Source organism: Streptopelia decaocto, assembly GCF_964273445.1.
Source record: "Streptopelia decaocto genome assembly, chromosome: 2".
Taxonomy (NCBI): domain Eukaryota; kingdom Metazoa; phylum Chordata; class Aves; order Columbiformes; family Columbidae; genus Streptopelia; species Streptopelia decaocto.
Window position 1 is genome coordinate 5,068,522 of NC_138655.1, and position 12,824 is coordinate 5,081,345.

The 12,824-nt window shown below is 42.2% G+C and overlaps 1 protein-coding gene and 1 long non-coding RNA gene across 6 annotated transcripts in view; one reads left to right on the forward strand and one right to left on the reverse strand.

The window, feature by feature from the left end:
* PTK2 (protein tyrosine kinase 2) overlaps nt 1-12,824 on the forward strand; it is a 205,893-nt gene that overhangs the window by 114,501 nt on the left and 78,568 nt on the right. For all 5 annotated transcript variants that reach the window (XM_082045902.1, XM_082045900.1, XM_082045898.1 and 2 more), the window contains 4 exons: nt 1,893-1,972; nt 3,186-3,248; nt 9,642-9,696; nt 12,384-12,524. In XM_082045902.1, the coding sequence (XP_081902028.1) occupies nt 1,893-1,972; nt 3,186-3,248; nt 9,642-9,696; nt 12,384-12,524 (339 nt within the window). The remainder of the gene's footprint in view (nt 1-1,892; nt 1,973-3,185; nt 3,249-9,641; nt 9,697-12,383; nt 12,525-12,824) is intronic.
* Nucleotides 1-12,824, reverse strand: part of LOC309436619 — a 481,462-nt gene that overhangs the window by 22,408 nt on the left and 446,230 nt on the right. The window lies entirely within an intron of this gene.

Here is a 12,824-nt window from a genome sequence, read left to right on the forward strand (position 1 = left end):
AGGGCCCTGGGGGATCTTATCAATTTGCAGAAATAGCTGAAGGAATGGGGCAAAGAAACCAGTGCTGGGCTCTTCTCGGTGGTGCTACTTGATGCTGAAGAATATGACGCTAAATGCCCCATGCAAAAGACAATGTTTCTGCACTGTCTTCTATGCTGAGTCGTTCAGATGAATGGAATATTCTGTCATATCTTATAAATAAATAGAAAACACGATAATTTCATTTAATTTAGGTTGGACGAGACCCTTAGGATCGAGTCCATTAACCTTACACAGCCATGTCCCTAAATCGTGTCCCTGAGCACCACATCTACACATCTTTTAAACCCCTCCAGGGATGGTGACTCCACCACTGCCCTGGGCAGCTGGTTCCAATGCCTCACAACCCTTTCCATTAAGAATTTTTTCCTAATATCCAATCTAAACCTCCCCTGGTGCAACTTGAGGCCATTTCCCCTCACCCTATCACTTGTTCCTTGGGAGAAGAGACCAACCCCCTCCATGCTCCAAGCTCCTTTCAGGCAGTTCAGAGATCAGAAGGTCTCCCCTCAGCTCCTGTTCTCCAGCTGAACCCCCCAGGTCCCTCAGCCGCTCCCATCACACTTGTGCTCCAGCCCCTTCCCCAGCTCCGTTCCCTTCTCTCAACTTGCTTGAGCACCTCAATGTCCTTCTTATGATGGGGGGTCCAAAACTGACCCCAGGATTCGAGGTTTGGCCTCCCCAGTGCCCAGGACAGGGGGACGGTCACTGCCCTGGGCCTGCTGGCCACACTATTCCTGACACAAGCCAGGATGCTCTTGGCCTTTTTGGCCACCTGGGCACACTCTGGCTCATGTTCGGCCGCTGTCACCAACACCCCCAGGTCCTTTTCCCCCAGGCACTTTCCAGCCGCTCTTCCCCGAGCCTGTAGCGCTGCCTGGGGTTGTTGTGACCCAAGTGCAGGACCCGGCACTTGGCCTTGTTGAACCTCAGACAGTTGGCCTCAGCCCATTGATCCATATCCATGATATGTTCTGTAGATACATGTGACATGTGTCTTCATATAACTGATAGTTCTTTGTAAATTATTTCTTAAATTAGATGTTTCATCCATTGGAGCAATGACTGTTACTTGGCCGACACAAGCGACTTTCTGCACTTTGGGGGCTTCAGGGTTTTGAATAAAAATACAAAGTCAAAATGTCTTCACTTGCTGGATCCATCTCTCCCGGTTTATATCACTTGCAGCCATTGTAATTACCAGATATATAGTCTATGGTTTTGAGGGGCTTTTTCTTTAACTTTTTATCAGATAACTCTTTGTAAATGTTACCAGAAAAACTCAAATGCTGTTTCACATTAATTGTAAACGGAATGAAAAAATAGACAATTATTAAGTCTACGTATTTCAATTTGTGTATTAGTAGCTTCTGGTTTCATAAGATAGAGGATAACAGGAGGTATTGAAGAAAAGTTGTATTTCTGTAGAGATATGTTAATGGTCAAAGGAGAAGACAAGATTCTTCAGCTCTAGTTCTCTTCCTTCTTATTGTCTATTTCTTTTTAATAACTGTATAGATGACTCCAATGTGGTGCCAGAATGGATTTTCATTTTCACATTAGTGCGCGGACATTTGTCTGGTTTATATCCATGATTAGATACACCTAAAAAATTAAACCCTGTTGGCCGAGACGCTTCAGAAACACAACGTAGGGTCCCATATCTCGTCTGCAGGTGCCACCATCTGCTCAACCGCCTGTGAAGATTTGTATTATATTTTAATAAAACATAACTAATATTAATGTAGATTAGGAAGGGTTTAAGATGGATTGATTGGAAAGTTGTTTGGTCAATAATTTAGTCTGTATGGGCACTGATCTTCTGTGATACATACCTGTTTCTTTTGCTGTAGGTGAAAAATGACTATATGTTAGAAATAGCGGATCAAGTGGACCAGGAAATTGCTCTGAAACTGGGTTGCCTTGAAATCCGGTAAGCCCATAATTTCATTTATTATTCAACATGTTTCTGACAGAATAGATACATTGGTTTGAAAACTGTTGATTGTTCATTGATTTCCGACTGGTACGTCTGAATAAAACATCACAACGCTTTTTCCCTATGAAGGAATCTGAAGAAAAACGCAATAGACGGTATTGTAAGCAATTTCTAGTGATTTTTAAATTAACATTAATTTTAACATTTTAATTAATTACATCTTGATACTGCCTTTTGGGTGAATTCTTCGTTTGAATAATTCAAAGGCCTGTAAAGCACAGCGAAATAGACTTTAAAAAAGAAGCATCTGTGGTGTTATTTAGCAAATAGTCTTATTGTGCGTATGTCAATCCTACAGCTCAAGAATTTCTTTAAACATAAAATGCTGCTTCCTTTTCTCTCAGCATTTACTCACTTTTAATGTGCTATTTTCAAACCATTACATCTTAAGGGTGTTTTTGGCGTTCTTGTCCACCCTTTGGACAGCTGGAAAATGAAGATAAATGTATCAGATGAAGAGATCTAGAGAGAGTTCCCAGCGCGGCTTTTGAAACGCGTCGTTTGGTTTTTTGCTCATTTATGGCGAATTTCCAGCCTGAAACGTTTTCTTTAGTTACGCCACGGGGAGATTCGGGAAGAAATAAAATTGATAAGAAATTAATGGCAAATATCAGCTGCTTAACAGAGAACAAAATTGTCCTTTGAACAGTATTTTCCCAAATACAGCAAAATTTCAGCTTCTCAAGTGGCCGAGTTAGAACCTGATGTCTTTGCTTAAATATTCCTGGTAGCCCCAGAGCAAACAAAACTTCTTTAGTAACCACAAACTCCTTCTACATCTACAAAGTTGTAGGTGCTTTATTTCAAAATACGTGATGAGTATAATAATCTATGATTATTTTGTCAAGCAACTTGTCAACCAACACTAAAACCACCTTACCATAAGCACTTTTGCGGTGTAAACAATTATCCCAGCCCTCCTCCAACAACCATTTATTTATTAGCTTATTTTTTCCCCCATGCATTAAATAACTTTTTAAAATAAATATCGAATCTACTGAGGTAGGAGAATAACGTCCTAATATTGAGAGTTGAATTTATTCCGCCGGTGTTTTCTAATGGGAAGTCTCCGGAAGATTTGGCTGCATCGATCTTGTAGTTTGATTGTCCAATAATTGTCGCTTTCCCATCTTTTTCCTGACTTCAGGAGATCCTATGGAGAGATGAGGGGCAACGCGTTGGAGAAGAAGTCCAACTATGAAGTGTTAGAGTAAGTATTGTGTTCTAGCTTGAGGGTTGAGCTGTTTCTTCCTCGGGAACATTAAATTCAGTTCAATAACGCACCGTTCCTGTTGAAATCCTTTATTCCACAAAGCTTGTTGAGAGCTTTGAATGCTTTAATATAAAGATGATGAAACCTATCAAGGTGTGGAAGTAGAAGAAGCACCTTTGGTTCAGGAAAACAAAGTTGGGACTTGTTTAAACTTCATCATGAGGCTTATTACGATTTTTTGTTACGACTTTGCTAATGTTTCTGGGTTCATCAATGTAGTTCTAAGGTGGTTTTTATTTCTAAATGCTTTTCTGTGCATAGTTCCATTCTTCAGTTGTGACTCATCTGTGGTAAAGTTTGGGTTACTTGTAAATGTTTGTGATATTCTTTTTATTATTTCTGTTTGATCCATATGTGGATTTTCTGTACTGTGACCTTGCAATTAGCAAGTTCATTACTTCCTTATACTGGAAGTATTTTGGTTATTGAATCATGTTGTACATTAGATGACTTCACTCCAAACTATCCAAAGTCCTTTAGAAGCTGCAGGGATTGAAAACTGGGTTTATCTGTATTAATTTAGTGGAACAGTGTTTCATACATACACACCCCAATGGTTCGCTCATCACTACTGATTATCTCAGTGAAGAGACGCTGGCCAGTTTAACATAAAATTGAAATAAAAGGTTGGTGTAGCAGCGAAGTCTCTATTTAATTGCATTTTTAATAAAATACATGTGCTAACTTGTAGCGGCGTAAAATTAGAATATTTAGACGTGGAAGATTATTCATCACAATGAATAAGTTCACAAGGATTTGGTGGGAAACTGTAGGATTTTATTCAGTATAGACAACTCTAATGAATTACCTGCTGATTTCTCTAGTGCCTGCTATGTATATAGTGCTCCTCTGTGCTGAATTTGTAAAGCTTTGGTTATGTTTTTGTGTCAGTAGCCACTAGTAGAGATATGAGGAGATGCATAAAGAAATGAGACAGGACTAATCAAGGTGAACAGGGTGAGCAGATGAACAAAGCTAAAAGGGGATATAGAAAATATTTCAGTGTCCTGTGACTGGAGACAGAGAGTGCTGGTGAATGGGGCTGCACCTGGCTAGTGGCCGGTCACTAGTGGTGTCCCCCAGGGGTCAGTGTTGGGTCCAGTTCCTGTTTAACATCTTTATTGATGATTTAGATGAGGGGATTGAGACCATCATCAGCAAATTTGCTGATGAAACCAAGCTGGGAGGAGGTGTCGACCTGCTGGAGGGCAGGAGGGCTCTGCAGAGGGATCTGGACAGACTGGAAAAATGGGCTGATTCCAGTGGGATGAAGTTCAACAAGGCCAAGTGCCGGGTGCTGCACTTTGGCCACAACAACCCCCTGCAGCGCTCCAGGCTGGCACAGAGTGGCTGGAGAGCAGTCAGGCAGAAAGGGACCTGGGGGACTAATGGACAGGAAGCTCAACATGAGCCACCAGTGTGCCCAGGTGGCCAAGAAGGCCAATGGTGTCCTGTCCTGTATCCAAACCAGCGTGGTCAGCAGGACAAGGGCAGTGATCCTTCCCCTGTGCTCTGCATTGGGGAGGCCACACCTGGAGTATTGTGTTCAGTTCTGGGCCCCTCAGCTCAGGAAAGAGATTGAAGTGCTGGAGGGTCCAGAGAAGAGCAACAAGACTGGGGAAGGGACTTGAACACAAGCCCTATGGGGAGAGGCTGAGGGAGCTGGGCTTGTTTAGTCTGGAGAAGAGGAGGCTTAGAGCTGAGCTCAGCACTCTCTAGAACTACCTGAAGGGCAGTTCTAGCCAGGTGGGGATTGGTCTCTTCTCCCAGGCAGTCAGCAATAGGACAAGGGGCCATGGGCTTCAACTCTGCCAGGGGAAATTGAGGCTGGAGATTAGAAAGCAATTCTGTGCAGAGAGAGTGGTCAGGCATTGGAATGGCTGCCCAGGGAGGTGCTGGACTCACCGGCCCTGGAGGTTTTTCAACTGAGATTGGCCATGGCACTTAGTGCCATGATCTAGTCAATGGGCTGGAGTTGGACCAAGGGTTGGACTGGGTGATCTCTGAGGGCTTTTCCAACCCAGTCAATACCGTGATTCTGTGATTCTGTGTGATTTGGATCCCACGTCCTCCTCTTCGGGAAAAGGAGTTTGTGTGTGTTCCAGCAAGAACTCAAGAAAGGTATTTTTAGGTCAGCAACTCATAAGCAACAAACATGAATAATTAGGTTAATAACTTTGGAAACGCTGAGACGAAGAATACGAGGGTTGTAAGAGGTGGCATGAAGCATTAATAATCGCAACAGGAATGGCACGTGCAGAGTTGTGCACTTCAAGTTTTGTTCGTTGAGAAACAAAATGTGGGTTTTGTGGGATTCAGCTGGGAGAAATGAAGGATAAAAGCACCTTAAAGTAGCCAAAGATAATTATAAACCAGTAAGAGTCTGCAAAAAGCACCAACGATCCCCATAACATGCTCCTTCGATTTACCACCTTAACAGCCCTTAAAGCTTTATCTGCACAAGTCATATTTCTTTCTCAAGTGAGGCTTTTTGTTTGTTTATGGGTAGTTTTTACGCTCGTTTTAGTCCATCATGAGGCACTTAACCAGCTGAGTGCAATTTTTCAATGGTGATTTTTGCATTTGGTGGGATCGCTTCTCTCCCGCCTTTGTCCGACGTCTATTTGATGTATATTCATCTTTGATCAGGTTTTCATATGAGACCAAATCTGGATGGGAAGCGCTCGATAGAATCGAACCGTTAAGTGGCCTTTCATAGTTGGGCCTTGATGGAATGAAAGAAGAATTTGTTCATAATAAATGTGAAGCCTTTTAGCATAGAACAGGGATAATTACACATATAGAAAAATAGGAGCTATACGAAGGAACAGCTGCAGCCACGATTTGGTAAAAAGCGCTTTAAAGTCTATTATGTTAATTTAACATTACTTTTTTGTTGCAACTTCAATTGAGATGAGAGATAGAAATAAAGATATATGGTAGCCTAAAGCTGCTTATCTTTATATGACAAGTGGTATCATCTATCGCTAGTTGGTATTTTATTAATCCTATTGAAGTTTATGCATGAAAAAATGAAGGCCACAAGTAGGATGGAGTAGATGAGGTTAAACACATGACGATGAACCAGAATCTCGCCGCTAATTATCTCTCCCTGGCAATTAGAAAACAATTGTCTGAGGTGTTCATTTGGAGGATGGAGTTGGTGTCTGTCTCGAGGAGGAGTTTGTAGGGTTGGGTGTTTCCAACTGTTGGGATGTTCCGATATCCCGTGTTTATTCTCTTTACTCATAGGAACGCACAGTTTGTTGTTGACCGTGGGGTCAACAGTTGCCTCTTACGTTAAATTCTCCTCCAGTAAATAAATTGGCTGCTCAGTGAAACGCAAGATACTCTTTGTGGACAATTTTATGAAGAGTTGTGTTTTGTTGTTAGCGACTAAGAATTCCTTCTGAGTTTGTTCCACGCAGATTTGGACAGAATACTCTCCATCTTTTAATAACGAATCAAATCAGAGTGTGGCAGCCAAATTCCGCAGCACAATTCAATAATCCTGAGCGTTGTCGGGCACTTCATTTCTGAAAACGCCATTTCTCTCCCATGCTTAACTAATATATTCCTCGTCAAAATGTCTTTGCATGTTATTTAGATGGTAATAGCCTGCGCGGGACGATAAACCACGTGTAATTTGCATTTGAGAAGAAACGCATCAAAGGAATGAACATGTAGGGAAGTTTTCTCGCTGTCATTGCACAGATGCTGTTCCGAGTCGTGAAATTTTATATGATTTGTCTTTAAAAACCCTGGTTTATTGTTTTAAGTAAGCTTCTTATATTGACTTCAGTGTTGGTTTTCTTGCACCGTTATGTTGCGGTAAATATATAGACTGGGTATCTCAGGCTTGCTAACATGTGAGAGTTCAAGGTGAATTTCTGTTTCTGTTCAAAGCATCCAGTTGTGCAAAGCTTTATTTCATACTGTTGCTATACAACTAGCTTACAGTCGTGCAAAATTTGATATACATGGCTGTCCCATCCCAACAGGGATGAGGGATGTGTTTGAATGTGACACGTGCCCTGACTCAACAGGTGAAACCAGGCGTGAGTTAACTCTGGGTTAATTCTGCGCGGTTATGCGGAGTGAATGACAGACAATCACCTCGGGGCTCCAATTCAATTGTGAGTTTTACTAAAAGTACTGGTTGGAATATTGGTTACAGCGAGTGGTGACTTGGCAAAAGTATAACAGAGCTTATCAACACGTGAACAGCGAAAGTCCTACTACGAGCGATATATTGGCAACCATCAGGAGCTATAATATGAAGTTTAACCAGAATCCAACAGCAGAGCTTAAAGATAATGTTACCCTTATATGTTCAAAAGGGCAAGAGAGTGGTAGAGAGGGAAGGAAAGCTAAGGTATAAGAGAGGGAGAAAGAGAGTAATATATCACCACTCATGGAAGGTAAGACAAAGAAATAGGGGTATAGAAAAAAAGAGAGAAGGAAAGAGCAGAGAGAATCACAGAATCCCAGAGTGTCAGGGGATGGAAGGGACCTGGAAAGCTCATCCAGTGCAATCCCCCCATGGAGCAGGAACACCCAGATGAGGTTACACAGGAAGGTGTCCAGGCGGGTTGGAATGTCTGCACAGAAGGAGACTCCACAACCTCCCTGGGCAGCCTGGGCCAGGCTCTGTCACCCTTACTGAGAAGAAGTTTCTTCTCAAATTTAAGTGGAACCTCCTGTGTTCCAGTCTGAACTCATTACCCCTTGTCCTGTCATTGGTTGTCACCGAGAAGAGCCTGGCTCCATCCTCCTGACACTCACCCTTAATATATCTGTAACCATGAATGAGGTCACCCCTCAGTCTCCTCTTGTCCAGCTCCAGAGCCCCAGCTCCCTCAGCCTTTCCTCACACGGGAGATGCTCCACTCCCTTCAGCATCTTTGTTGCCCTGCGCTGGACTCTCTCCAGCAGTTCCCTGTCCTGCTGGAACTGAGGGGCCACAACTGGACACAATATTCCAGGTGTGGTCTCCCCAGGGCAGAGTAGAGGGGCAGGAGAACCTCTCTGACCTACTGAGCACCCCCTTCTCATCCACCCCAGGTACCATTGGCCTTCCTGGCCACAAGGGCCCAGTGCTGGCTCATGGTCATCCTGCTGTCCCCAGGACCCCCAGGTCCCTTTCCCCTACACTGCTCTCCAACAGCTCGTTCCCCAACTTACACTGGAACAAAAGAAGAAAGAAAAAAAGTGAGGGATCCAGTCTCTCTTACGGCCCCACACTGTGGATGACAGGACTTGTATGATGATGTATGGCCTCCCGTGTCCTGCGGTGAGGATGCTGGGGTTTGCAGCTCAGGAGCACAGCGTCCTCCGATGTCTGGTTCCATTCCCTCAGTGAGGCTGGTGGGCTGAGGGTCCTCAGGGTGCTGGATTCCCTACCTGTGCTGTTTCAGGTGAGCTTTTTTATAGCTCTCCGAATAAAGAAAAGTCTGGGGGGGAAAGTGGTGACTGCAAAAGATGGACAAGTCTCAACAAGTCCCAGGCGGTGTTGAGGGGTCTCAGCTTTGCCCCTTTGTTTGCCAAGCTGGGCATATCAGAACATGTGGCTCTGTGCCTTCCCGCTCATCCTCCACCTCCAGTATCCCTGATCTGTGGCTCGTTAGCTTGTAATTGATAGGTAAATTGCAGTTCCCCCTATACCGAATGAGTTATCTCCTGTGGCTGGATGAACTAGTTTCACCACAATGTTTTCAGCCATGATCCTTATCAATACACAGCAATGGTTGTATAATGATCTGCACTGACATATCTCTTCTCAAAGCTAATTGTATAGTTGTAGTGATACATACACCCATCGGAAATAAGTTGGTGCAGCACATCTGAGTCACAAACAATATTTAATTCTCATGGCTCTGGGTTTAAAACGGAGGTTCAGTCCTATTTCCAAGTGTAAAAATGAGCTCGGTAGAATTCAGTTTGCAACATCCGAGTTCACAGCGAGAATCGGGAACCTGATTTATAGACGCGGAATATGAGATCACCCGCAATTTTAAAAGTTGGGAATTTTAACGTTGGATGCTCATCATGAGGAAAATGCGACAGTAGAAAATTGAAAAGCGGTCGCTATAGTGCTGCAAAGGGTAAAACAGTAGTAGGATGTCAGTCAGCCTGCTCGATAGACTACTCATGGGACTGCATTTGGTACTCAGAGATCATCACGGACTTTACAGTGAAAATAATATACTGTAGTGCATGTGCTGGTTAAAAATAAAACCAAAACAAACCCCAAACGCCACCCTAATAAAGAGCAATAGAATATCACACAACGTTTTTTTTATGTTAATCCTCTGTGTGTTTTTGTTCCAGGAAAGATGTTGGTTTAAGACGTTTCTTTCCGAAGAGTTTACTGGATTCAGTGAAGGTAATTACAATCCAAGCCAATTGTCTGCTGCTTAAAAAAAATAGTCAGATATCAAATTGTGTTCACATTTTCACCATATAGTTATACGGCTTCTGCAGAAAGAGAAAAGCAACCTAGAAGAAACCAGCATATTTTTAGTGGCAACTTGATTAACCATATTCACCTTCCTTGCTCCAGGCTGTATCTGACCCATTTGAGGAAGATCTCCAGTAATTTCCACTTATATTAATCCTAGTTAAGGCTATAAATATTAGTCGAATCTCACTTCCATTGATGTCCATATGTTCCCAGAGTTAAAAAATGCTAATTTTTCTTGACATGTTTTGAAAAGGGGGGTTAAGAATGATCACCAAGTCTTTTCACAACTATCGCTGTCTTGCTGAAACATCCCTCACCATTCAGATGTGAACGTATAAATCACAAATTGGCATTTTCGAGGTGGTTTTGGTAAGCAGGAATGGTTTGATAGCAATAATAGAATTCAGATTTAGAAAGTTTCTATATCGTGATTTAAAAGAACACAAAAGATCTGTCGTGGAGGGGTTTTGTTTCAAAAGCCTTTTGCAAATCAGAAGTTAATGAAGTCAAGTGGATTTCAGTAATCCGTCTGCATTTTAATTGAAGCACTTATCTGAAACTGTGTGCCCTGCTAACGGGAGGAATTGTCAAAGACTCCAGACATAAAAGAATGAATCACTATATCAAAAAATGATGGTATGGAGCTGGAAAACTGGCCAGCAAAAGAAAAGTGTTCTTTAGAAATCTTGCAATGGAGATGGGAGCAGAACGACCTTCTGCAAGAAGGTGAAGCTGAGGAGAACCTTGCAAAGACATGGAAAAAATGTTGGACGTATGAAGAGGAAAAACAAGGGAAGGAAAAGTGTGTCTACTTTTTAATGAGAGTGAAATCCCTGAGAAAATAAACCCGGATGGGTTCAGGTGATTGAATGACTGATGGTTTTGAACTGATGGGTGAAGGAGGGATCCTGATGGCCACGAAATAGAAAATGAATTCTTTCTTAGCACGTAGTGGTAATCACATTTGTTGATGTTTTACATGTAGGAGATGCCAGTTACAGAGGATACCTCCATATATAGGGAGAGCAGAAGACTGGAAAAATGAAAAAGCAAAATATTTAACAGTGAAAAGTATGGTGGGGTTTAAAAAGAGAAAGTTCAGCTTTATTTAGAGAGCTCATTAAATAAAAGAGAAGTCAAAGGTTTAAAGATGTCTATATATTAGCTGGTCACAGAGTGTCTGTAGGAAATAATCAGAGAATCCCAGAATGTCAGGGACTGGAAGGGACCTGGAAAGCTCATCCAGTGCAATCCCCCCATGGAGCAGGAACACCCAGCTGAGGTTACACAGGAAGGTGTCCAGGCGGGTTGGAATGTCTGCACAGAAGGAGACTCCACAACCCAGGACACAATTGGCTTCTGGGCTGCGACTACACATTGTGGGCTTAAAATGCCAAATAACATGCGCGTGGAAATCAAGATGATGCTGAAACAGGCTGGGAGAGAAAACCACGGGCAGAATAAAGTACCTTTTCACAACCGAGTGCCTGAAAACCTTTATTTCTTTTTTATTTCTTTATTTCTTTTTGCAGTGTCTCTCTCCTGGTATTTGCTGTATTTCCTTGTATTCATTTAAGGCTGAGGACTTTAGTTCCCTAAACATCATTTTTTCTCTGTACAAAGGAAGAAATTCTGGCTATTTAGAGTTCTGAATATTCCTTATAGACTTATAAAAACAAACGTCTAATCTGACTGGAAGTGCCAACGAATAAAGGGAGGGTTTGTGGTGCCTGGAGCTGTTACAGACACCCTGAAAGAACAAAGAGTTTGAGCGCTCTTACAATAAAACATTCCGATATGTTTTGGGAGAGGAACGATGATGATTCCTGTCTTAACCTTGCAAAATTGTGAAAATAAGCGTGGTTTTGCTCTCTTAGTTTAGTTATCCTTTTACCTTTTGAAAGCCTGGTTGTATCCTCTATGTACTTTATTTTTCAGGGTATGTAGTTAGGGGTCTTGCTCCATCCCAAATGTTGGCAGGATGATTTGTGCTGCTCTTTCTAAGTGGTTATTTCTACCCTGAAAACACTTAATAAAATGATACGTAATATAGTTAAAATAGTTGAATTTAAAAGTTTGTTTTACCCATTACATTAATTTTTAATCTTCTATTTAAATGTTATATTTTTATATGGAGATTATTTTGCATATTACCAGACTATATCCGCTTTATTATGGGTAGTCTAAGATACTGTGCGCAGAAATTAAGGTGCAGCTACAACTGGGTTGTTATTACCAGGTGAGAGATGGTGATTCAAATTTAAAATCTAGTATAAAGCCGTAAGTTGCTGTGGGTTTGCATGGGTATGCAGTTAAGAAATTGGGAGAAATAAAGAATGTAGAACAAATAGTTCCTGCAATGGTTAACATGTTGTCTTTTATTACAATTTATTCAAAACATGATTAGATATTCGCTCTGTAATGTATAGCAGAAGTTAGAAGGCGGAACTGTTAACTTATATTTTGAAGCTTCTTTTTTGTTTCCTTTAGAATTGTCTGCATCTCATTGATAAAGAAACTATTAGGGATCCTAAATGACCAAAGCTCTTCAAATGCGCCGTCACTGATGAGATTTAAAATAATCGACCTTTAAACATTTTAACCCACAGGCCAAAACGCTACGGAAATTAATCCAACAAACCTTTCGACAATTTGCCAACCTCAATAGAGAAGAAAGCATTTTGAAGTTCTTTGAGATCCTCTCTCCCGTGTACAGATTCGACAAGGAATGCTTCAAGTGCGCGCTCGGCGTAAGTAGACGAACGTGATGCCAGAATACACGGCATACATACGACTAATTGGTTTTGCTTAATTCCGAACTTAATTGCTTGCCAAGTTCCTGCTGCGATGTAGAGACGAGTCACAGAATCCCAGATTGTCAGGGGTTGGAAGGGACCTGGAAAGCTCATCCAGTGCAATCCCCCCATGGAGCAGGAACACCCAGATGAGGTTACACAGGAAGGTGTCCAGGCGGGTTGGAATGTCTGCAGAGGAGATTCCACAACCTCCCTGGGCAGCCTGGGCCAGGCTCTGCCACCCTCACCAGGAAG